The 24,807-nt window shown below is 45.3% G+C and overlaps 1 protein-coding gene across 2 annotated transcripts; it reads left to right on the forward strand.

Moving 5' to 3' along the window:
• Window positions 1-445: 445 nt before the first annotated feature.
• Window positions 446-23,274, forward strand: BMF (Bcl2 modifying factor). Of its 2 annotated transcripts, none has more exons than XM_062619296.1 (4): window positions 446-1,389; window positions 2,301-2,396; window positions 3,546-3,709; window positions 16,862-23,274. In XM_062619296.1, exons 2-4 carry the CDS (start codon window positions 2,306-2,308, stop codon window positions 16,961-16,963), a joined length of 357 nt encoding a protein of 118 aa, XP_062475280.1. In that variant the 5' UTR covers window positions 446-1,389; window positions 2,301-2,305; the 3' UTR covers window positions 16,964-23,274. The 2 variants fall into 2 exon arrangements, with proteins under 2 accessions (XP_062475280.1, XP_062475279.1); XM_062619295.1 differs by having other exon boundaries at window positions 508-1,389; window positions 2,301-2,621.
• Window positions 23,275-24,807: the final 1,533 nt, after the last annotated feature.

Genomic DNA, 24,807 nt, shown 5'->3' on the forward strand with positions numbered 1-24,807 from the left:
TCCGGGACGCTCTTTCGCCACTCGGGGCCGGCCCCTCAGGAGGCAGATCTCCGGTCAGTGGAGGCACCAAGGCTGAGCACGATCGTGACAGGGAAGGCGATTGCCCCCGGCGTAGTCCCGGCCCGGGCGGGAGGTGTAAAGCAAGTTCTGTAGGGGGTCCCGCAGCGTCCCGGGGAGCGAGCAGAAGTGGGGTGCGGGCGGGCTGGTAATGAGCCCGGTGGACACAGAGAAGGCAGCGATTCGCTGGTGTAGGCAGTGGGTAATCACCGGTGCCAGTACCAGCCGTCCCGCCGGGCGCGGGTGTCCCGAAGGAGCCGCGTTTAACCCCGTCGGTTGGGAGTGAATCCGTGTGGCTGGGTCCCGGGAGGGGAAGAGTTAAGAGCAGTTGGCGGTGCCGGAGCGCGGCCGGCCAGCTTTGTTTTGGGAAGCTGGCACGCACGTGCGCGCTGAGCCCTCCCCCCGGCTCCCCGCACCAGCCTGTCAGCGGCTCGGCTCCGCGCGCAGCCCCGGGCTGGGGGTTCGGCTGCGAGCTCCCGTGTCGGTGCGGCAGGGCCCGAGCTCCCCGGTGCCGCTGCCCGCGGGCGCGGCGGATCCCGACGAGCGGCGCAAAGAATCGGACCGTGTTGAGGGGGGTCGAGCAAAACCTGTTGCTCTCTAACCCCTCTTCTGCTGGGGTTCGGGCTGCCCCGGGTAGCTCGGTGTCCTTGTCGCACTTCCTTGCCAGTGTCCCAGCGGGGCTCTGCCGGATGAGCCCTGGCAAGGCTTACTGAAAAGACAAAACACGTTCTCGCCCTGCCTCTCTCTCAGGTGACCGCGGTCCAGCAGCAGAGCTGGCAGGAGCTCATCGCTGCTGTGCCCAAAGGCCCGTAATTCCTTTCGGTGTGCTACTTTAAGCTATGGATGAGTATCTTACGAGTGCTGCGCCAAGACAGTTCTGCTGTCACCCGGGAGAGCCAGGCCAGCTGTGGGCTGGTACCTGTTCTGCTCTACAAACCCCTCTTTGGGGGTTGTAGCTGAGCTGAGTGAACCGCTGAGATGTCACAACATGCACATAACCACAGTGCCCCCGAGTTACACCCTGCACACATCGTTCTTGCACTGCTCAGTCCCTTTGTCTCCTCTAGCGAGCTGGTGTTGTAAGTGCTGCTCACCTGGGGGGAAATGGGAGTACCAAGGGGAGCACTGAACACAGCCTTATGAAATTATTATTAATGTCTCCTTTAGGCCTGAAATTCCTCTTGCTAGTCTTCCGTTCTGTTAAATGCTTCGCAAACCAGAGCAAAGGAAGAGACAAGAAGAGTTGAATTTCACTGCCTTGTTTGGAACTGGGTGGAAATCCTGGAGATGGATCTCTTAGGAGTCTGTCTTCCAATTGGGTTAGATGCACAGGTAACAGTAAAGGGACTTGAAGCATTTTTGGTAAATCTGCTTCTAATCGGCATATGTTTGCAAAGAGCTCTGAAATAGTGATTTAGGACTTACCTTTTTTTCTCCTCAGCCATCTTTGTTCAGCTTTGTGCTGCAGCAGAGCTCAGGAGTGTTTGCTGTGGCAACTACAGGACTAAGAAGTCCTCCTTTAAACACTGACACCAGCAGTGCTTTTTCATTAGTAGTAAGGGGAACTAATGCACTGACAGTGCATGTAAGCTTGAGGGTAAGAGGGGTAATGAAGTGACTGCCTTTCCAGGTTTGGGACATGTCTTAAGTTGAGCTAAGGGAAGAAATGAGAAGTTGAAAGTTGGCCCTTTTAGTGAGAAGTTATGGAAAGCTTCACAGAAATGGCTTTGCCAGCTCTCGAGTTTTGTAACCACTGGGGTTTCTTAAAAATCTGGCCTTGCAGTCTTGAGATTACAAGAGCCTTTCTTCATCAGTAAGTGATATATGGGGAAAAAAGTGAATGGGGCATACTATAAAGTTCAAATATGGAAGCAAAGCAGACCCAAAGAAACTATATGGCTATGGGGCAATTTGAAGGGTTGGGTTTACTTTTTAAGACAATGTTTTTTGAGTTTCTATGTGCTGAAGTTGGAGGTTGGCTCCCTCCCTGTGACCAGTTGTTGGGTTGGAGCTGTGGGTGGACTCTCAGACACGTGAACTTTCTCTCTGGGCTGGCACTTGAAACAAAGTCCTGACCTTCACCACTTGCCTCTCCTGCCCATGCAAATGGGCAGCACTGGGAGGGAGAGAGCCAGGCAGGCAAGGAAAAAAAAAGCTGTGTTTTGTTGCTGGAGCAGAAGGCATTCTATCACTGACAACATTCTTGTGTCTCAGCTGTTTCTTCAAATGTCCCTTTATTGCAGGAGCAATGGATCGCCCCAGCTACCTGGAAGAGGATTATTCTAGCCTGGATGGGCTGGACGATGACGTGTTTCACTCTGATGACTTTGGACTTGCAGGTCAGCCTGGTGAGATGACTGCAACTGGCATTTTCACACAGAACCAGTCCTACAGCTGTCTTCTGGGGAGGTTTCAACTATTCCCCCTCACACACTGCTGTGGTCCCGGTATCAGGCATCCTGAGCAGCAGGACAAGGCAACTCAAACACTCAGCCCGTCCTCTTCCAGTCAGGATGTTATGTTGCCTTGTGGAGTCACTGAAGAGCCCCGGAGACTCTTCTATGGTAAGAGCACTCCAGTGTCACCACCTTTGCAGCAAGGAAACTGTCCCTCTAGAACTTCCCCAATCAAGCAAGGTTTCTTTCATTAGGGCATTTTATTAAAGGACTGAAATGATTTTGCTTTGGTCCTACTCCCTCAGGAAAGATAACTTGTATTTTCTTACCCTTGCTTGTCCACTGCAGGAATCAGGCACTTGCTCTTTGCTTCTGCTGTCTTCAATATTCCCACTCTTGTTCTTTATGGCTTTACTCTGTCATGTTTTATGTTATTGCTAGATGTTTAAGTGCTTGTATCCTACAATTTGCCTACATTTTTTAACTTCTAGTGGTCTCATCCACATAGGGAGACTAAGAAGTTTTCACTAGAGAGAATGAAATACAAAAATTTACACTTAGCAGGACAGCTTTTAGGCTCTTTATTGGAGTTAAGTTGTTGGACAAGTAGCACATCCATCCAGTATTTCACTAGTAACTGATGGGATACCACACCACTCTGTGTATCTGATTCAGCTTTAATTCAAATCAGTCTCACTAAATGCCAGAGAACTGAGAAAAGTCTGGCAGAAAAGATACAGCAACCTTTAATGGGAGACAACTTGTGGCACAGATCTCGTAAAACTGCAGAATTGTCATAAAAAAATTGTCAATTGTCATAATTGTCACTTGACTGAACTATAAACAAGCAAATGGAACCAAGTGTAAGAGCCTGCCAGTCATTTGATTATGGGAAGCAACACAATGCTCTGCTTAATCAATACAAATCTTTACTGCATGCTTATGGTACACAGTTATTGGGCTTCAGGAATTGGACTTCAGCGTGACTCGAAAATTTAGGATTATGTGCAGCTCTTCCCTCTGTAAAGTGTACGGAGTAGAAAGACTATTCTTTGAGCTGGAAGAATGACTCTTCTGACATCTGTTTTGTAGGGAATGCTGGTTACCGTTTACACATCCCTCCAGCTGACTTTGTGTTGGATCCGCACCTCCAAGAGGAGCCTCAGGAAGGTCAGCGGGAAGCGCGTGCCGAGGTGCAGATTGCACGGAAGTTGCAGTGCATTGCTGACCAGTTCCACCGGCTCCACATACAGAGGGTAGGGTGTCTCTGCAGGGGTAGGTGGGGGGTAGCTACCCAGGAGCTCTGCTCTAGAAGACTTGCTCCAGGCATCAGCTAAGCAAGGCTGTTGTCTAAGGCAGCAGACTGACAGCAGTGATGGAATGGCAGCAGTATCCTGATGGATTTTGCTTATGCTAGATTGCTGGCTCATCTTAAAGATAGCAGGTGGAGGGAAGAGAATGTGTGGGATTGTATTTACTGCCTGGGAAGATAGCTGTTCTGCATTAGCTGCTGCTATTCCAGCTCTTTCAGCTCATCTGCAACAGGGTCACTGAGGCTTTCCCCATGGATCTCCCCCTTGCTTCTTATTACAGCTTTTACTCTTCTTCTCCACTGTCCTCACCACCAGCATCCCCTCTTCTGTGGCCCAATTGGCCATCTGTGACTAATATCAGCTCCTCATCTTGAAGATGACAACAAGCCTGGAGTCTTTTTTGACACTCCTTGTCATCTAGGGGTAGTTCTCTTGTAGTGTATATTTAGATCGTGGTAGACTTGCTAGCAGCTCCTCTGTCAGACTGTCCTAGCTAGTGCCTCAGACTTGTGACTAACTTCTTCACAATAAAAGACAGCTGTCATATGCCATCAGGTCTGAAAACCGCACTCTAGAATCTTGATTTGTTTTCTTAGGGAAAAAAAAAAAAGCAAACCCGGCTCTTCAAAGAAACAAAGCAAAACCAGCATCCCTAAATCCCTTGATGCTTTCTGCCTTGCCCTCCTTCCCCTGCTGAGTTGAGGTGGAAATCCCAGGTCATGCAGTTTGTCAGAGTGGGAGGTTTGGCAGTAGGCAGAACTTTGCCACTTCAATGCAAGGCCAGCAAGGAGAACGTGTATCTGTTTGCATATGAAGAAGCGGACACTTCATGACTTTAGAGAGGGGCAGAAGGCTTATCTCACCCCAAGTGAGCTGGTGCTCCGTTAACTGTGGGATCTGTTGCAATTCTCCTCAAGGTAAGTGAGGATCTCTGTCCTGGTCAGAAAATGTGGCTTGTGGCTGTGCAAAGGTTTGGTCCTCGCTGTGCCATCAGAGAGAGGAGGGAGTTCTGGAACTCTTCATCTCCGAATAGCAGGAGGATTAAAGCAGCTGTAACAGGAAGGTTAGCCTGTGGAAATGCAGATGGAGCCATGAATGTCATTTACCAAATTGCAGGAGTAACAAGCTACCGCGAGATCTTTAACATACGCTGTGTGGCTGGCTGCGTGGGGTTTTCCCCAGTGCTACCTTCTCACCAGAGATAGCTGCAGACCCCCCTCTCCCTCGCCAGGTTCTCGCTGGACAGGGCAGGTGAAACCATCTCGGTGAGGAGCCCTTGGCGTGAAGTGGTGGAACTGGTTGTAACGTGAGCTGTCACCTCGGGGGAGTGTACCTATCTGATCTCTGTGCCGTGGAGACCCATCCAGCAATACCCACCCAACCCGGCCCCGCTGAAGCTGGACCGGGCGGGCTGCCCGCGGCGGGTGCAGGCCAGCCAGGCGTGCGGCCGCGTAGTAAACAAAAGCGTCCGCTGCCGGCCAGCATGGGAGGAGTTCTGCTGCCTTTGTTTGAACTGGAAGAGCAACAAGTTGTAAAGGGGGGGGGGGGGGGGGGGGACCCCGCTGAGCCATTTAAATTTGAAAACAAAACAGAAAAAAAAAAACCCAACCCCAACCCGAAAACTTAACCCCAGGACAGAGCAGTTCAGCCAGTGGTTCTCCACAGCCTGACCCTGGGATAGGCCTTGGCATTTGGATTTGTTAAGGGATTCTTTCTTGTTTGTCAGGAAAACTGAGTACTGAGCCACATACTAGTGTCCAAAGCACTGTTACCCGTGGAGTGTTTTATTGTATGCCCAATCCCTTCCCTCCCAGCCCTGCATGAAGGATTTTCTTTGGCTTTTGGCACAGATCTGTGCAGGAGCCCCTCTGTCCTATGTGCAGTGACTCTTCCCAGCCTGTTGCTGCAGAGCAAGCAGCCTGCCTCTGGAGACATGAGAACTGGTTCACAATGTGTTGTGGTTTGAAAGGGGCAGTCTCTGGGACAAGGAAAACTGGGCTGTCATTTATCTTGCTGTGAAACTAATCCCTGATTTGGATGTCCCATTCCAGCTCATCTCAAACATTTGGTCAAAACCAACTTTCCAGAGTGGTGTCTTCAATCAGATTTAGAATACCGCAAAGTTAGTCACACCAATGTGGTCTTGTGAGGTCCTGAGAGAGAGCAAGCCTGGTTTTCAACAAGCTGTGCCTCTTTTTGGAGCCTAAAAAACATCTTATCTGTGAACGTGTGGAAAGAAAACAAGTGTGCCCTTTCAGTGCTAGTTAGGAAAAGCTTTCAGCATTGGAGTAATGCATCCAGCTAGCCCAAGAGTTGCCCTCTTATGGCTCTTGAGGTCTGTGAGACTGAGGCAGTTCAGGTACGGCTCCTGTTCTGCTGCCATAGCAGCAAGGCTGTGTTGACACAAAGGCTGCTGGTTAATGTACATCCCTGGCAGAGAGGAACTGAGCAGGCAATAGCTGCTGGGGTTGACATCACTAAGTTGTCACTGGACTCAGCCGCATGCACAGTGTAACCCCAGCCCACACTGGGAACCCTGGAGAGTCACTGTTATCTCTTCCCTGGGATCCTGAAGCTATATGGTATTATTCTGCAGTTCTTGGCTATACAAAAGATTTCTGGGTATGCATCTCATAAGAATAAGAGAGTTGGCAGCACCTATGCTTGCTTTTGGCATGTACATAATTTTCAGGGTTTCATTTCCCATTAATATATTAAACAGAACACAGTAGTTTAAAACCTGGCTTTTTCATCTTAAGATGCTGAATTTGTGATAGAAAGGACTTGAGCAACACTTTGTGTTCCTAAGTAGCAGAGCCCGCTACAGGTTGATCCAGTTTGCAAAGGGCTCTGCAGAATGACATGCAAGAACCATTTATGTCTTCTTGAGCTCTTTAGTACCTCTTACGTGTCTGAGGCTGTGCAGCTTCTGGCAGTGTTCCCTCTGTTGTGCTTTTCGCACGCTGCCCTGGAAAACAAAGGTAGAGCCAAGACATGCTTTCTGCAGGAGAACCTAGTACCTGTCTGCTCCTTCTTGGTTTGGAGCAAGTGTGCCTTTGTTGTGGGATCTGTGAACTGCTTGCCTGTGGCTGAGCTTAAAGAGTGCATTCTGAGATTATGGAGAACAGAGCTGAGTTTAGGGATCTGCTGGTCAGTTGGCTGCGATGCACTGCCTGTGCCACACTAGCTGTGGCAACAAGTGCCTGGGCTGTGCTTCAGGTCCAAGTACACTTGAGTTTTCTTGCCTTGACAAGGGGCTTCAACCTGTGCTGGGCTGATAGTGTTTTTTGCAGCATGATATGCTGCTAGATGGGATGTAAGCAGACAACCAGGGACGGCAGCAGCAGCGTAAAGCCGCCCCATAGGAGCACGAGGTTATACAAGAGTGGGGTGGATGACACTATATCAGAATCACACCCCTTCAATCTGACTTGCTCCATTGAGACACTGGAATGCTACAGCTTTTTCCAAATAAAATAACTCTTTCTAAGCAGGCTGCAGTTTTGAGGGGACTGCTTTTATCACATCTCTTCTTCGTGGTGATAAGATCACTTCACAGGGGATAAAATTGTCTCTTTAAGAGCCAAGGAGTGGTAGCCTTGAACAGTTCTGGGCTCTGGTCCAAGCAGAGCCACTGACTTGCTGTATGACCTCAGACAAGTCTCTTGACCTCCTTGTGCTTCAGTCAACCCATCTGGAAAGCTTGGTTTAAAAAAAGCTGAGCCTCAATGAGAACCAGATGCTGAATCAGAGCTGAGCTTTCTTGAGTAAATAAGTGCATTACAAACAACAACAAAGCCCCTTTCCAACACATCAAGAATCCTGCAGTTGATTTAGTTATGCTGACCATGCTCAAAAATCCTGTGTGGATCTAGCGCTAGAAAACTTTGCTTCTCCAAATTCCCCAATTGATTCAGCAAGTAACTCTCTTGCTGTCACTGCTATGAGCTCAAGCAGTCTGTGGAGATGAATGCCCGCATCCACACAGGCTGTGAACAGTGAGGCATGTACCTGTTTGCCCCAAGTTAATGACACTGAAAATGTCCAGGAGGAAATGTTGTTTTCCTTTGAAAGTGAAACTTGATAACGTTTTGCATACTTTTTCCCCTTTGTCTCTCATGAGAGTTATTGGGGCCTCCTCTGAGACACTTCTGCTTATGCAACGGGGAGCCCATGTCACTTGTCAGAAACCTAGTGGTGTGAGAGACTGGGTGCACAGTGCTATGTGTCTATCATTTATTCCAAACTCCATCAGGCTTTTCTCCATCATTTATTGAGGACACTCAGGGAATTTTAAACTTTTTTAAACTGTAATTGTTTTCTGGAAACTGTCCTTTATGATGACTTTGCATTTTAGGAAGAGTGTTCAGAAAAGCTTCCTAATAATGTAATGCTCTCAAACTGTCCTGCAGTTGAGCCTGTAGTACCAGCAGCTCCATACTTTACTTGTATCTGCAGTCTCTTTGAGACTTGTGGTAAGTGCTTTCATTTTTTTCCCAAGTAGCTCAGTACGTTTCAGGATCTTCTCTGCTGCTAGCTAATGCTTGCTGGCCCGTGCTGCTGTGGCTGTGGAAAGTAGTGGGTCACCTCTTCAGTTCTGCTGTCTATGGGTTGCCCATCAGTGCAGGACTTGAATTACCGGCTGAGGATGCAGGAGCATGGTGAGGGAGAGTACCGGACAGAGAACTGCTGACATGAACAAGCCCAGTTTGGAGGGCAGGGGTTAAGTTGGGTATGAGGTTGAGAAGATTGAAATGTAAAGCAAAGTTCTTGCAGGGACATGGAATTGGGATCCTAGGCTTGAAGAAAGGAGTGTGCCATAGGGGGAAGAGGAATTCTCACAGTTAGTGGAGATGTGGAGACAGATTGGTTTGGGCTTGTTTGTGGTTTTTTGCTTAATAATATTGTTAGTTGGTTGGTTTTTTGTTTGTTTGTTTGTTTTTTTCATTTTGACCAATGACAGTGAAGCTTGGGCTTGAAAGTGCACCTTCCCCTATGCATACAAATGACACAGCAACCTGCTGGCCCTTGTCTAGCACCTGTTACGAAGTCTTGCTGCCTGTGGAGCTGATTACTTGACATTTAGGTTAACAGAAACTTGTTAGACCCTTTCACATCTGATCTGAATGAAATTATTTGGTATATTAAGACACTGAGAACAAGAACATAGTTATTCTCCTGTTTAAATCATATTTCTCCCTTATCTTGAATGTTACATACAGTTCTGGTTTCCTTCTTCCAAAAATGATGCAGTAAAACTGGAAAAGGTTCAGAGAAAGGCAAGAGGATGATGAAACTTCCATATGAAAAAATGAAAAAATGGGCTAGGACTGCTAAGCCTAAAAAAAGACACAAAGCAAGAGGGTAGCAATATTAAACAGAAATCAAAAGTGACATGAAGGAGATGGATGGACTAATTTCAGTACAAGAACTAGGCAAAATCAAGTTAAGCTAGTAGGAGCCAGCTCAAAGAAACTGAGGTATTTTTTAATGCAATACATAGCTCTGTGGAGCTATCTATATGCTTTGTCAAGGCATATTGTGCATCCCAATGTTTTATCTAGGTTCAAGGGGAATTGGGACAAGTTTATGGCCATTGAAGGAGACATTACATAAACAGAAACCCGATCTGACTCGGGAAGTCCTAAGCTCGAAGTATTTGCTGGAAGAGTATTAGGGGGAGCTATTGCATGTTGTTGCCCTCTGCCTTTCCTCCTGCAGCCACACAAGGCTGCTGTTGGAAGCTGGGCTATACAAACTGTTGATGTAACAGTCACATACAAGCATTGTGTATCGGTTTACTAAAAAAAAACACAAAACTTTTGCATCAGCCTAATCTATCCTTCTTCTCTATGCTTTCAGCCGACAAAAAATTTAGATATATTATGGTTTAGTTCCTGCTGAAAATAGGAGATGATGTTAAAAAGCAAAGCTTCCTGCCTAGCTCTGGTAGAGGAAGTGGGCAGAGGATAAGGGAGCTGGGTGGCAGAAGATCAGTGCAAGCTCTGTGCAATAGCACTCTGTGCGATAGCACTCTGTGCATCCTTCAGCCTGCTGGACGCAGGACTTCAGTATCTTAAGGCAGTGGGGCCGCAACCTCAAAATATCAAGATTGCACACATTAAAAAGCACAAAATAATTCTTTGGGCAGCACATGCAAATTGTTTTGCAGTATTTCTAACACTGCCTGCAGTATTGCTGTGTAATTTAAATAGCATTCAGTGCTGCTGCTTCTGTACAACCCCAGTAGTCTCACACGCTTTTGCATGGCCTTGGCTCTTGCAGCATCATGCTGGTTGTGACAGTAATAATGTGCTTTCTCCTTGTAGCAGTGTGACAGCTGAGAAATTATTTTTCAATTAAGAAACAATTGCGGTAATATCCCACTTCTTTTTTAGTGTGGGAGACAAGGAAATGCAGGTTATAACTTGTCTGAGATCACACAGGGATCGCTGATTGGAACCCAGTTGTTCTGCCTCCAGTCCTCCGCTTAGGTTGGTTGATCTTATTAAGATACTGCCATCTCTGAGGGGGATGATGAGATGTTTGGACTGATTATTTATGGTGAGGAGTGTGCATGTTTGTATTTTACTCAATTAAATTTTATGGTGGAAAGGCAGGAAAGCAAGTGCCCAAATGCAGAGTCCTTTGTTTCAAGCCATTGAAGAAGAATGTCCCGCTAGCCTTTTATAGTATTTGTTGGTTTTCTTGTTGTAGTTGTTGTTGTTTCTCCTTGGTAGCTACCCTTGCCAATGGCAAAGCAATCTTTCTGAGGACCGTACCACAGCAGAAAGAATAGCGGTCTAAAAATAAAAGCGGTGAGGCAACTTCTGTTAACCCCAGTTCGGCTTTTCCTGATGTAACGCCTGACGGGACGCTGGCGATGGGGCACTGCAGCCACCCGCCGAGCAGAGCCCCCGACGGGGTCTGTCCCGTCGGGCGAGGAGGAGCCGAGGCCGTGCGTGAGAGCGCCTGTGCCGGGCAGTGTTTGCGCTGCGGCTGCTGCTGTGTTTATATCGCTCTCTAAATTTAGCCTGTGAGTCACCAGAACTGCTGACGAGAGGCTGCTGTGCCCGCAGGCTCCAGCGCTGCACCTGCCCGCCCCCGGGCTCCGCTCGCAGCCGGACAGCCCTGCTCACCCCCCGCCCTCCGCAAGCATATATTCCTGTAAAAACTGTTAAAAGTGTTAGTTTAACAACCCTCCGAAGTAAGCTTTAATCACCAGGGGGGGTCTCCCGCGCACTGAGCAGTTTGAGGAGCGCTTCCCTTCTGCTGCTGGTGAGGAAATGGATGCGACGTAAAGATCAGTGTCCCCCCCACAGCCGGTGCAGGTTCGGTGCTCAACAGAGTAAGGTGCAAAGCAGCTCTGTTAGTTCACACTTGGGGTCTCACTGAACAGACCTGCCTGGGCTTGCTGCTTGCAGCTGTGGGTGTGGGCAAGGGTGGGTGTCTTCTGGGCACAGAGGCCAGGTCTGAGCATCTCTTCTGCACCCTCATACCCCGCATTACGGGGGTGAATCCCCCCGAGACCCCATGGCGCAGGTAGACAGTGGCATCAGGTGTGGCTGTATGGAAATACAAGACCCTTATTTACTGTATATATGGAAAATAAGGCGGTGTGCCCCCCAGGGGTGCAAAAGGGGAAGGCTGGGGGCCTGGGAACGTGGTGGCCCGTGGTTGCCCTTCCCAGGTTGCCGTCAGCTGGCTGTTGCCATGGCGTCTGTCTGCTTCCCCTTCCTGCCCGCTTTGGAGAGGAAGGAGCGAGTGGCTGCGTATTTGTTTTTGAGCTACGAGAAAGTTGAGAACGAGCTCACCTGCACAGCTGTGCCTGCAGCAGGTTTGGGGCAGTGAACATTGCTGTTTGCCGCTCGGACCAGTGCCTTGGCCCCGGTCAGTGTCGTCCCCCCTTGCTCGGGCTGGGCAGCCTGTAAAGTAGTTATGGGGATCTGCTGTGCCTGCATCTCTCCTGCTGTGCCTGCTCCTGTGTATACTCTTTCCATAAATGTACGTCACTTACCTTACTTTGCAAAGCCTGATGGAGTCTTTGAGAAAGGAAGCAATACTTGAGATGATGCCTCTTTCCACCACAAGTTTAGTCCCACATATGAGAGCCATGGGGTTTGCAAGCCAGATGGATGCAGGTCCGTGAGGAAGATCCTCATCCTCTTGTCTCTGTCACCACGAGGAAGCCACTAAGCTCCTCTTTTGGTTTTTCTCTGTTACCATCTCCTTTTTTTTTCCCTGCTGCTTTTACACATGCATTATTCTTTGGTCATTAGGAATCACAGCTGGAAAGATTTGTATTTGACTTCCATTGGCCTGCATTTCTCTCTCCAGCGGGGGACACCTTCTGTAACCTCTGTTGCCTTGGGGACTGTGGCTTTCTAGTCTTTCTGAGCTAAAGCATATTTTGTGGTAGCACAATATGCCTCCAGCCACCTGGCAGCCAAAACAGCCTTCAGGGATGAGTCAGCAACTGCTCCCGGTGTGCAAGTATTTTTGTTTTCAGTGAATAAATAAAATCCCACAACTTATTGCAAATACTTGTATTAGTCATTAAAGGAAGAATGATGTTTTTGTGTACACGTATGCCATTATTATTCTTCTTTTGCTCTAATAGTGCCATTTATGGCCATATTTTAATCCTTCTAGTTAAGATGGGATCGGAATTTGACCGTTAACCATCTGGAAGCCATGAAGCAAAGTCAGAAGTTGCCCATAAGATCAAGAGGGTAGACAGGTGCATTGTTCGTTATATGTGATAGGAATGTACCAGACCCACATACGTCCTGTGCATGATGAGGGATATTAATGGCACATATGTATTGGGTGGAAAAGTGAATCCTATTCATCTGTTAAACATTATGTTCAAAGATTCAAGGAGCTGTGTCAGAGTAACAACATTTTCTTTGAGGTCTGTTGCCTGTCCTGGTCTTCCCTTGATCACCCCATGCAAGGGCTTGTAGGAGTAGAAGGCTTTTCACATCTGGGGTGCTATTTGACTGATACATATCTGTATGCTTACAATGTAAAACATGTATTGGGAGTTAATTATGGGGAGGGAATAAACGTTGGGTCAATCATGTCCCTCTTTCATTTGCTTCCAGTAAAAGTCTTTGCTTTTTGTGTTTGTTTACCAGTATTCTGGCTTTTGGTTCAGCGCAGTTCACGGAATAGGCTTCACTAATGTACTATTGCTGCAGAGGACACTTTTCCTGTAAAATGGCCTTTCCTTGTGACTCATTGAAGCATTCATGCTAACGCCTCAGACAGACAGACTCTTAAGGATATCCCCTTTAAAAAGCAGCAGCTGCAATAGGAAATGGTTTTATGTGTTTCCAGCTTTGTGTTGACTTACTGCACTCACAAGTCTAGTCTTCTTTAGTTACAGTTAGTACAGAGGGCAGAAGGGGCTTTTTTTCCATCCTGGGATAGAAGTGTCAAAATGATCAGTGTGTTGCCGCTGCATGGATGTGGCGAAGTGTTCATCATCCCCGATACTTCTGTGCAGTAGTGACTCTTGGGATTGATTGTTTTGATGAGAGACAAATCATCACAGTGAAGCATAGGAAAATTATAAACCTGTGTTACAGTAGTTATGAGTCTTAGAAATCTGTAGGAATTTACTTGAAACATCACATCTGAAAAAATTAGATGCCAGATTCATGGAGCCACTCTCCTGGGTTTTCTGTCCTTCCTGGCAGCTAAATTATACCACACCAAAAAACCCTCAGTCTTGAAAAGTTTGAGTATTTTGGTCTTGGCAGAGGCTTGTGTAGGGAAAAGCTACTGAAAGTTGTGAAAAGGACATTTTTTAGGCTAGGACAGTTTTTTCCATAAATTGTTTACTCTCTACTGCAAAGAGTGTCTGCCATTTCCATTCTGTGGCTCTTGTCCCATGCTGAATTAGAGCCATGGAAAGCAGATCAGCCCAGAAGTGAAGCCATAACTCTATAAACCTTGTTTGCTAGCCTTGCTACTGAAACAAGCAGTCCAGCTCACTCCTCTTTCTTTACAACCTCTTTACAACCTTTCTGTTGTGCTGGCACAAGCTTCAGCTTGACTACATGATGCCATGGATCATATGGGTTAGGATCCATAGTAAAGGCAACTTCTTTATCGGATTACTTATGGCCTTGATCACTGTCCTGTGCTAGCTCACTTTTCTGCACTAGTATAGGAGATGACAGTGTGAGCAGGCTGCTTCAGTACACAGGCCAGTGAAAGTGTGTGTGGGATTACACCACCATGGAAGGAAATGCTGTCTGAGTACTGACCCATGGAAATACAAACCCTAGGTCTAGGAATAAAACCTGGAAAGCTGCCCTCAGCCTAGTGCTCTATTTTTTTCACAAAATTAATGGTGTCAGCATCCTTCATAAAGGGATTTGAGATCCGGGAAACAAGGGTAAAATAATTCCTATTCTGCTCTTGCATGGAAATCACCTTAGTGATCACCTAGTGTCTTAGGCAAGTAATGGGAAACATTTTTAACTGGAAAAGGACAAAAATGCTGTACCAAAAATAATGGCTTCAAGAGGCAGTGAAACAAACACAATAGAATATAAAGTTAAAAAAAAAAAAGAAAAAAGGATTTTTTCTCAGGATTTGTGATACCACTTCCCACTGGTTCTTTTGCAGGTCGTAACTTTTCCTAAAGTAGAGCTTTAAAACTCTTAGTTAAAAAACCTAGTACCTTCCTGAAAATGACCCCCTCCTTCAAAAAAAAATTCACTGAATGTGGCTTCCTTTACCTATCACTGCAAAGAACAAGTAATCGTTCTCTTGTGAGGTAACATGTAAAGCTTAAAGAGGAGACAGAATATTTAGAAACTTATCATGGTGTGTGAGAAGCACAAAGCTGCCTTCTACATGAAGCAGGACATTAATACAGGGAGTCTTACATGTGTTTGTCCTCCTGACAGTGTGGCACAGTCATTTCCCATACTAAGTCCCTGTAAGACACTTTACCCTCTTGGCTGCCAGTAGAATAAAATAATCTGCTAAAGCAGATTGTCTAAAGAGCATCTATGGTATGCTTCTCCATGCTTTCCTATCATAGTTCCTTACAGGAGAAGACTGCAGAAGAAGGCATTGTGCTCACATGCCACTTCATTGAATGCTACCCAGAAATCTGTGTTTAACACAGAGTTAAACAGAACAGTCCACTTAATCTGTAATAGCTTGATAAAAACTTGATATCTAGATGTCATCAAGACATTGTGGTCCCATGTGCATGTTCAAGCAGATTTGAGAATGTGGCTCTATGGAGGAGGGTAAGAAGAATCTTTGGAGTTTGATGAGGAAAGACAAGCCTGGTCAGACCGAGGGGCGAGTAACAAAACAGAAAGCATCTTGCTTTTTGAGTCCAAAATGGGTTTTTGTAACCCAGCCCTAAGGGATAGTTTATAAAAGCTTGTTTTCACCTGTAAACCTAGCAATGTCTGCCTAGACAGTAACTACAGACTGAACCCAGGGCTGGTTACTTGAAAATAAATGATACTAGGCTCTTAGAGTCACTGTCCATGGGTTATGCTCCAAGCACAATGGTGTTGAAATGCATAATGGTATCTGTGTGAACTCTTCTAAATTCAGAAGACAAATGTTAAGTCTTGAGTGTAAGAAGAATGATGCACTGCTAAGGTGCAAGCTGAACACACATTTTCTGATGCCAGTTTTGTGTGTACTTGTGGTTTAACTGGCGCTGAAATACAAACATAATTTAATGACTGTCCGGAAGGGCTTTGAAGAGCTATCTATTGACACATCTCCAATACACCAGCTCTGGGTGCAACTCACTCTTATTTGTGATTACATAAAGAATGCCTTGCAACCGGGTTGTTCTGCCCTGTTGGGCTAATCTGAGTTGAAACATCTTGTTCATATAATGTGCTTCAGTGCTTTTTTATGAACTCCTGTGTACTGAGGCAAAGTTGTTGGAAGCCAGTCTTCTATTTCCTTGTCTGCTGGGGATTGGGGCAGGGGGAGGGGGTAGATTGGGGCTGGTTTGTTTTGTTTTCCAGAAATGATCAGTCCTGCTTAGCAAATATGGAATTCTGGATGGGAAAACAAAGACTGACTTCTAATAGAGGGTTGGTTATTGAGGTGAAATAGTATCCCAGGCTGGGCAATGTAAAGAGAAACCCACCTGTTTGTATGAGATACCATTAAACTGCGGGAGCGTGGGGGTATAATCGGAGCCACTTTTGCAGGGGTGATTACATATAACAAAAGAAGGAACAGTGTCCCTGCCCCAAAGCTCCGTTATAGAGTCTGGTGTCCCCCTGAAACTCAACTCCCATGTTTCTTCCTTGACAATGGGACCTGAAATAACCTCTTGGTTTTGGTTTTTTGTGTGTTTTCAAGTATGGTCTTGCTTAAGGTTTAATTGGCTCCAGTCAGTAGGAAAGGGCTCCAAGGCTGATTATTTATGGCTTACTGTCAAAAGTGGCTATAAAAAGGGCAGTATTATCTTGGAGATGCTGGGAAGGAAAATGTGGTGGGGGGAGGGTGGGGGAGTGTGTGTGTGCACGAATGTGTTTTCTTGTACTAGATGAAATCAGAGTTTTGCTGTCTCAGCAGTGTGGTTTAAATTGAAGATTAACCCTTTGACCTTCACGGTGTCAAATCACTTACAGATGGATCACCAGTTATATTTTTTTCTTTCTTTTTTTTTTTTACTTTCAGGGTGAAGGGGGGCTTTTTTTTTTTTTGGGCCTTTTTTTTTTTTAAAAAAAAAGGTTGTTTGTTCATGCAGCTGGGGCTTTTGAAAGGCTCAGAAGCCAATCTGATTAAAAACAGCACTTGGCTAAACTCTGCAAAATCCTACAAGCACAAAAAAAAAGTTTAATCCTCTTGTGCACAATGCATAAAGGGTCTGCTCTTTTCTTTTTGTAATGTTAGAGCTACAATTATTTCTGGAGAACTTATCATTTCCCTCTCCCCCCTCATGCCTTGCTGCACCCCCTTGTTATGCTGATGGGATTAAAGTGTCTGCTCTTGAAAAGTGTAACTGAGTTGTTATTGGAAAAGAGAAGTGGTATGTTGCAATTTTAGAAATATAAATAACCTTGCTCCAACTGTTCTCCTCTACAGCATCAGCAGAACAGAAATCAAGTGTGGTGGCAGCTTTTTCTCTTCCTACACAACTTGGCCTTAAACGCAGAGGTGAACAGGAACCACACTGGGCAGAGGTGAGCTTCGCCTGCCTGTTTCAGGCCGCATCCAGTCTGCAGGGAGCACTGAACAAACACTGGTTCGGGGGCGAGACATTGCACACCGCCGGCCGGATGTGAGGACTCTGAATTTCTGACACTCGTCTTCAAGTTTGAGGGTTTTTACGGACTCTTCTTTGCCGCTGCCTGCCTCGCGAGGCAGGGAGCTCTTGTCCAACACTGTCGAAGGAAAGCCAGAATGTGGGTGTGTTTGGTAAAGCTTGCTGCTGGTTCCTCGCGCCAGTGACCTCTGTGCAAGGGAGGCAGGTATTAGACTAAGAGCTTCCTCTGCCCTGTGTGCTAGTCAGTGGTAGAGTGCAGGAGTGTCATTTTGGCTGCTAGTAAAAAATGATGCCTGGGATTGATGACTCTAAACATGCTTTGGGTATCTTCCAGAGCAGAGATGCTCGATTCCTCCTCAAAGAAAGTTCTTTTTAGTAATGAAAACATTCAAGTATCTTATACCCATCAAGTTACTTGTTTTCTGCATGGGTTACTGTTTATTTACCTGCATGATGTGTGAGAGAACATCACAAAGAAATCTGATCTCTTCAGTCTTTCCACTGGGCACCAGTTGCAGTTTTCTCATATGAAGTTGTTCTTTGTCATTACCATCAATACAAAAAATCATTTCAGTAGAACAGTCTTAAAATTAAACCTTGCAGGGGTTGCTGGTGGCTATTAGTTTCTGCCACTGTTTGTTTCCAGTTCAGTGTTCACAGTGCCCATGAGCCAGCATAAAGCCAAAAACCGTAGAATATGGCACAAGCATCATTCTTCTACAATGCTAATGTATATGTTTTTATTAGTTTTATCATGGGTGTTTGTTTTGGTTTTCTTTTCTTGTACTATAATATGGTTGGTCAGGAAGGCTATCCCAGGCATCCGATAGTTTTGCTTCAGGATTTGACAGGGAAATTAATTAGCAACTAGTCTGACCTGTACACTGTATAAGCAGTCTGTCCATTACTCTAATGTGTAATGTTTGGAGGCTACTGTAAGCATATTTGACTAGCAGCAGTAGTATGACTTCAAGGGAGATCTTTTAACAGTTCCCAGTTTGTATCACTCAGAAGTTTGTCCACACGACTGGTACTATTGGACGAGCACAGGAAAATTACCCTACCAAAAGGAAGTAGCCTTAAATATCGATTGCTACTCTCTGTAGCCTTAACTATCATTAGTTCATAAACCCAGTGACAGCTAGGGTAAAACACAAACAGAAAGGCAATACAGACTGTATTTTCTTCAGACCATTTCCGCATTGCCACTACACCTTGTTGTAGGCCTCAAATGATACCAGTATGAGGAAAAGCTGTCCAAAGAATTGCTCTTCAGTCTTGTTACAGATGTTGACTTCAGGTGTTGAGGAATTCAGCTCTTGGTCCACTCTGAAAATTAAGCATTACTGTGCGGGGAAAGTAGTCTACTTGCACATATGCTTTCTCTTCCGCCCTTCTCTGCTTATCCTTCTCTAATTCATGCTTTCTCTGGTATTTGTATAATCTCATCATTGCACTGTAGTGTCTGGTAACAGTTTGCTGAACACAGTTAAATTTGGACTTTCTCCCTCTCTCCCAGCCCCATTCTCTTGGTTTGCATCCTGCTCTACTGTGGCAAAATGTGCTTTAGCTCCCTGAAAGAGGTCCCCACTCTTTTTTCACTTGCATGTATTCACACTCTCTTTTTCAGCATAAGGAGAGTTTATGTGAGCAAAGCTTTTTTTTTTCTCCTCTTATGTTATTTTTCTAGCTAGAGCTAGAGTAATATGTTTGTCCATGATGGTTAATAATTCGTATCAGTGAATCTCAAGTAATATTTTGGGGGGTGGGTTTTATGAAGAGGGAGGGTGGGAGATTTATTTAGGAGGGGGGATTGGTTTCGGGTTTGTGTTGTTTAAGCATGTGCACTACAGAATTACCCAGAGGGATACACGTGATAGCTGTTGTTGACTGTGCTGCAGGAGTATGGAAAGCCACTCTCTATCCATGATGGCAGAGATGAGGCTTTCAATATCTTGCTTTGCACAGTCTGCTTGGAGTAACTGCTGGTCATTGGAGAACACAGACTTAAATGCGGGGGAAAGGGTGAGTGGTAGTGCAAGCAGAGACTGAATTGGTGATCTCTGGGAAGCTGGATGTTAAGAATACTCTTAAAAGCTCTTAAAGAGGCAGGAGTGGAAGTGCTAAGGCTCAGGAAGCAATGCAGCAGTGCTGCCTGCCCACAGGGCATGCCCTCGGATGTGATGCTTGTGTTTTCCCACTGGTTGCCAGAAGCCCTTCATCAGGAGCAAAGCTAGACCCTATACCAGTCTTCAATACCTAAAGGGTACTTACAAGAAAGCTGGAGAGGGACTTTATACAAGGGCATGTAGTGACAAGATAAGGGGGAACAGCTTTAAGCAGGCAGAGGGGATTTCTATTAGACATTAGGAAGCAATTCTTCAGTATGAGGATGGTGAGGCACTGGAACAGGTTGCCCCGGTAAGCTGTGTCTACCCCATTCCTGGCAGTGTTCAAGGCCAGGCTGGATGGGGCTTTGAGCAACCTGGTCTAGTGGAAGATGTCCGTGCCCACCGCAGGGGGTTGAAAATAGATGATCTTTAATGTTCCTTCCATCCCAAACCGTTGTATGAATCTATGATTCTGTGGTAATAGCCCTGCAAACTACAAAAAGTTCAGGAAGTGCATCTGATACTTAAAAAACATAGTGAACTTTCCCTTTCCCCTCTCCCTTGGCGTGACTGCAAAACAGGCCAGTGAGGCCTGTTCTCTGGATGTGTAAGCTCTAAAGATAGATCTGGTACTGGGACTTTCTGGTGTTGCGACCCAACCAGTTTATCTAGGGTAAGACTCTTGTTATCATGGAGAAACAAGTATCTGAGACCATTCCTCACTCAAGCTGCCTGCCTCAATAGAGTAAATGGGCTTTGGGAAAGACACATCTTTGCCAGTCTGTATTTCCCACTGTAACAACAGACTTACCAAAATTGGTCATGCCAGGGTCTCAAGTTAAAATCTCCTTGAACAGTACTTCACTGGAGACATAGAGCTAATGCTAGACAAAGGCTGACTTCCTGCAATATGTGTGCTGGTTACCGGTGCCAGAGATTTACAACCACTGATAATATATTTTAATTATATTCGATATCTGCATATCTTGGAGAAAGGAAATATGCTCTGTCAACCCAAAAGTCTTATTTTGTTTCATGTAGATTTGGAGAGGCAGGGTGGTTATTCACTTAGGGACAAGCAGCTATTTCATACTTACCTACTTGAGGAAATAGTGGTAAGATTTCACATGTTTATGAATGAATACACAGATGCACAGCACCCATGTATTTGTCACCCATTCCATGTTAGTAAGGCTCCTTGATCATGCACTCAGGAGATCTTTACTGCAGAGCAGCTGTTGCAGTGTGGCCACAGACATACATCAATTCTTTGGGGAAACAGTTCAAGGAACATGCTTTAAGTCATGTTAGTGAAGGGGTATGGTGGGGTTTTTACATATTAGTTTGTCTTGGTGAAAGGAAGGGGATACTGTTTCTCTCTGTGTTGTAAAACTACAGCCTAACAATTTGAAAGTCCGATCTTTCTCCTAAAATCGATTCCTATTTTTAAGGAGCAGTTCTGAAGAAGAGCTTGAGCTGCTGCTGATGGTACCAGCAGCCTTGAAGTATCTTGCTTGCTGTTCCCAGATCTCCAAAATACCTTCAGACCTCAGCTCTCTTCCCTAGGGGACGGAGTTCTTCCTATCTCATCCTAACTTTCCACCCGTTTGAATATCTTGTAACCTGCCTATCCCTGGATCCAGCAAGCCTGGTGCTAGTAGGGAATAGTTAGTTTTATTTTTGTTTCCTGCAATTCTTGAAAGCTGAGCCAGTAATCACAAAGTGACTGCCCAGGGATAGCTGCAAACTGCCTTAAGTAAGATACAACAAAGGCAGGGGAGAGGATGAATTCAGATGGAAAGGGTTGCCTTTGGATCTGTATGTGGGACTGCAGCCTACTCCCAAGGTGCTGATAATCCCTGGTAGCACTGAATTCCTGCATAACTGATCACATATCTCAGTTTAAATAGCTGGTTGTTTTTAAATGTTTGTTGGCAACTCTTGTTAGAGAAGTCCTGAAAGAAACTTAGCGGCCTTTGCTTCGGAGCTGCGTATCAACAAGAGAATAGAGGCAAGGAACACAGTCCTTCTTGATGTAGAAAGGGTGATTGCAAAGACTTTCTTTCTACTGGCCATTTACTTTGTCCTCTCAAGCCTGGGTAAACGTATAGGCAACGTGTGCATGTGAGGTTGCTATAGTCCTGGAGCTGCTCTATAGCAGTCACTGCAGGTGTACCCAAGGTTGAACTTCATTTAGTTTGGTGCTTGGCTCTTCTGGGAAACTGCAGATTCTGCCCATTAGTAGAGAAGGGAGAAGGGTTGGGGCTTTTTTAAGAAAAACAGGATTACTTGGGGCAGCTATTGCAGTGTGACCCTATCATGGATTCCACCCTTCTGCTGCTGTTCCTGACCCATATCTCTGCTGAAGCGGAGGGAATGGTAAGACTGTGACATGCTGAATGGTGTGCTATTGATGATATTTTAAAAGGGAAAATAGGGAGAACACTCAGCATATGTGCTAGGAGCAAATGAGAATGCAGATACGTGGAGGTTTTACCAGTGGTATTTACTGCGGGATTATAAGGAATAAAAGGACCATGGAATGCCTGTTCATACTTACGGGAGCTCTGCACATGGACCAAGCACTATTGAGTATTAGCACAATTTGACAACAAAGGTTTTTAATAATGTCCTTCAAAAGAGTCTGTCTTTCAAACTGGCATTTGTGATCATGTGCAAAATTGCCTACCTGTTGCCTTTGATTGTTTTAGCAAGAAGAAATACCTCAAGGAACTGGTAAAAGGTCCGAGGACAATCTTTTACAGTTCCTAAAGACTTCAGTGGTCTCTGTTTCTTTGGTTTGCATGTGTTCACACGGGTGTTACACAGCTCAGTTCTTCTCCACCAGGAAAAGCAGAAAAGACCAAACACATCAAATGCACTGGAATGTAACTGTGTGTGCGTGTGTGTGTGTGTGTGTGCACGTGTGTGTATGTGTATTCTTAAACTGAATGCAGTCTGACATCCCCTACCCCTTCTTTCTTCCATGTGCCTCACCTTCCCCCTTAGCCACAGAAAGGAGGGTCTCTTCCTGTGAATCCCATGCTGGAAGTTGGTTTCTGGGAAGCAAAACCTAATGTCTGTGGGCTGGTTTTTAAAGCCATGTTTCAGTTCTGTCTTCAGACTCTTTGCTGCCTTTGGGGAATGGAGGGGTGGGAAGGGTAGATTCTTAAGCTGTTTTTAAAATCTATTATGGAAATTTTGCATGTTTAAAGTTATTCTTAAATCTAAAGGAGTCTCCCCAATTTGTGGACACAGCTTCAGGAGAGCATCGCCACAGATTCCTCAGCTCTGTCTTTGATCAGACTATATTAAAAGTGAAAAAATGGATGAAAAAAGGGGGAGAGACTGATGTGATGGAAAGACAACATTGTCAGTATCTCCTTAAATAAATGTCAGAAGTTAGGCTTGTAAAAGGGGAATTTCAAAACAGCCCAAGGGATTTGTATGTCTGTTTCCTATGGGTACATTTGAAATTCCTGCCACTAAATTTGGTCTTGGGCATCTGGACTGTTGGGGGTTTTTGGTAAAACTAGTCATATATCTCTTCTGTTCTCTTCAGTGGTTGGTAGTACAGTCTGCCATGTTTCTAGGTGAAATACACTGCTGAGAGTACTGTGAAATTGCATTCACGTTTTCTCCCTCCCCTTCCTGCATAACTTTTCTACTTTTGTGGGATACCTTTTTTTTTCTTTCCTTAAACTTCAGAGTCCTTCCTCTGGAATTCAAAAAGGGTGAGCTAGAATTTGCAATGTACTTAATAAACTCCCTCAGTGGAGGGTTTCCCCATGAATTCTGATATTCACCAGAATATGATACTGTCCTGCTGCAGAAGTAAACCCGATGCTCTCCTGTGAGGTTTCTGTCTGGATTAGTCCTGAAGTGCACACACCTTCTTTGCCATGGACTGAGACCCAGTGAGAATGTAGCATTTTGTTTATCCTGGTTGTGTGCCTCCAGGACTCCTGCCTGTACCAATGGTGACTGGGCAGAGCTCCTTTTGTTTTTGTATCTGTGCAGTATATTTGCTTTGTGCTTTCTTTCTTTGGTGCTTTTTAATACTGTAATACTAATTTTTTTCTAATAACTGGTACAATTTTTAATAAAATTGTTAAATTCTTTGTCTGTGTTCTTGGCTTTGTTTTTTAAGGGATGGAGGGCATTTACACAACTAGCCTGTTCTGAAGCTACCCAAATCAGTGATAAAATTAGGGCTGTTCAGCTTTGAAAATACCTGGTAGATCCTTTCATGTGCACCCTTGTACCAGGCTCTGCAACAAAGACAAGGTTTTATTTCTGGATTGGACTGCTCTCCTTGTGAATAATTTAATTTATAAAGTAGTCTTTCAAGGAGGTATATTCCCATGCTTGGAGAGAGAACTGCTGCTACTTGGAGCTGCACGGTTAACTTTTCTGCTTCAAATCAGGAAGATCTCTTAAGACATATGTGGGATGCATCCTCCAAATTTGCAGAGTGTAACCTTTGATTGATGGCTGTTTACCTGCTGTCTACACAAGTGCATCAAAGGCATTCAGGCCTTGAGAATAAAGACTCATTGCTTGGAAATCCTACCAGGGAAATATGGTTCTTGCTGGCCTTCTGACGTAAAGGCAGGGGAGGAAGGTGGCTATGGCTTTGAGAGAGCTTGTCAAGCGGTAATGACTCCCTCAAACACAAGACATGAGAATGTCTCAGCCATCCCAAGTGACAGCAAGATGTGTTTTGGTAATCATCAGGCCTCTCCCTAAGTTTTACTCTGAAAAACTACCTCCATTAAGTAAGGGTAGTGAACCCAGGTGGAACAGAAATGGTGATGTGTGTATCCTGAATTATTTTAATACAGCTGGTCAAATTCCTTCAATCACATCCCTCCTCCAGTGTGTTGCTGCCAGTGCAGTGCTCATGGCAGGCTTCAGGGAACCCAGTTAACAATCCTGCCCGATGTTAAGTTGCCTTGGCTGGTGTGTGCATGTTACAAAAGGGCCTTTCATTCCAAGGACACATGATGTGTGTGGTATGAAAAGCCACATGTGCATCTAAGACCACAGGGGGAAAAAGACAGTTTTTCTTTTCATTGTATTAGATCTAGTGAGAAGTGTGTCCCCTGGCCAGCCTCATGTGACCGTGAAAGAGGCCGTTGTAACACACTGATACCAGGGCACAGCAGTGAGATTGACCTAGATGGAAGGGTTGGCTCTGAATTTCCTCACTCTTGTGTGGTTGAATTCTCACCATTAATTAAACTCTCACTCTTACAAGCTTTAATAATTCTTGTATCAAAGAGAAGGCGGCTTTTAAAAGTGAGCAATTTGTAATGCTACCCCAGAACCATTTGCCAAAGCAGCAGGATGCCTTGCACCTTGCTGAAAGCAAAGGCAAGTGCACAGATGTATGGATGGCCTCCCTTCCTCTGAGACATCTCCTGGATTTATCTGGGCTCTGTCATGACCTGCTGTCTTGTCACCTGGCCATGGCAATGTAGACTGTACCAAACACTACAAGTTGGAACATTCCTGTTACAACAAACATTAATACCTTCTCTTTTTTTTTGTACTTTGAAAGAAACTGGATATCCTAGAAAATGTACTTCGGAAAAGCTTTCTTCTTCAAATATTAAGTCTGCATGCTAACAGGGCACTTTCAGTTTACTTCC

The sequence above is a fragment of the Pezoporus occidentalis genome, unplaced genomic scaffold, assembly GCF_034315485.1.
Source record: "Pezoporus occidentalis ecotype Australia unplaced genomic scaffold, CSIRO_AGI_Poc_V1 ctg21, whole genome shotgun sequence".
Taxonomy (NCBI): Eukaryota; Metazoa; Chordata; class Aves; order Psittaciformes; family Psittacidae; genus Pezoporus; species Pezoporus occidentalis.

Excerpts from the sequence above, each read along its gene's own strand:
- BMF (XM_062619295.1), top strand. The coding sequence starts at position 2,306 with ATGGATCGCCCCAGCTACCTGGAAGAGGATTATTCTAGCCTGGATGGG. Across the intron at positions 2,622-3,545 it reads GCCCCGGAGACTCTTCTATG|GGAATGCTGGTTACCGTTTA; the intron begins GTAAGAGCACTC and ends TCTGTTTTGTAG. Across the intron at positions 3,710-16,861 it reads ACCGGCTCCACATACAGAGG|CATCAGCAGAACAGAAATCA; the intron begins GTAGGGTGTCTC and ends TCTCCTCTACAG.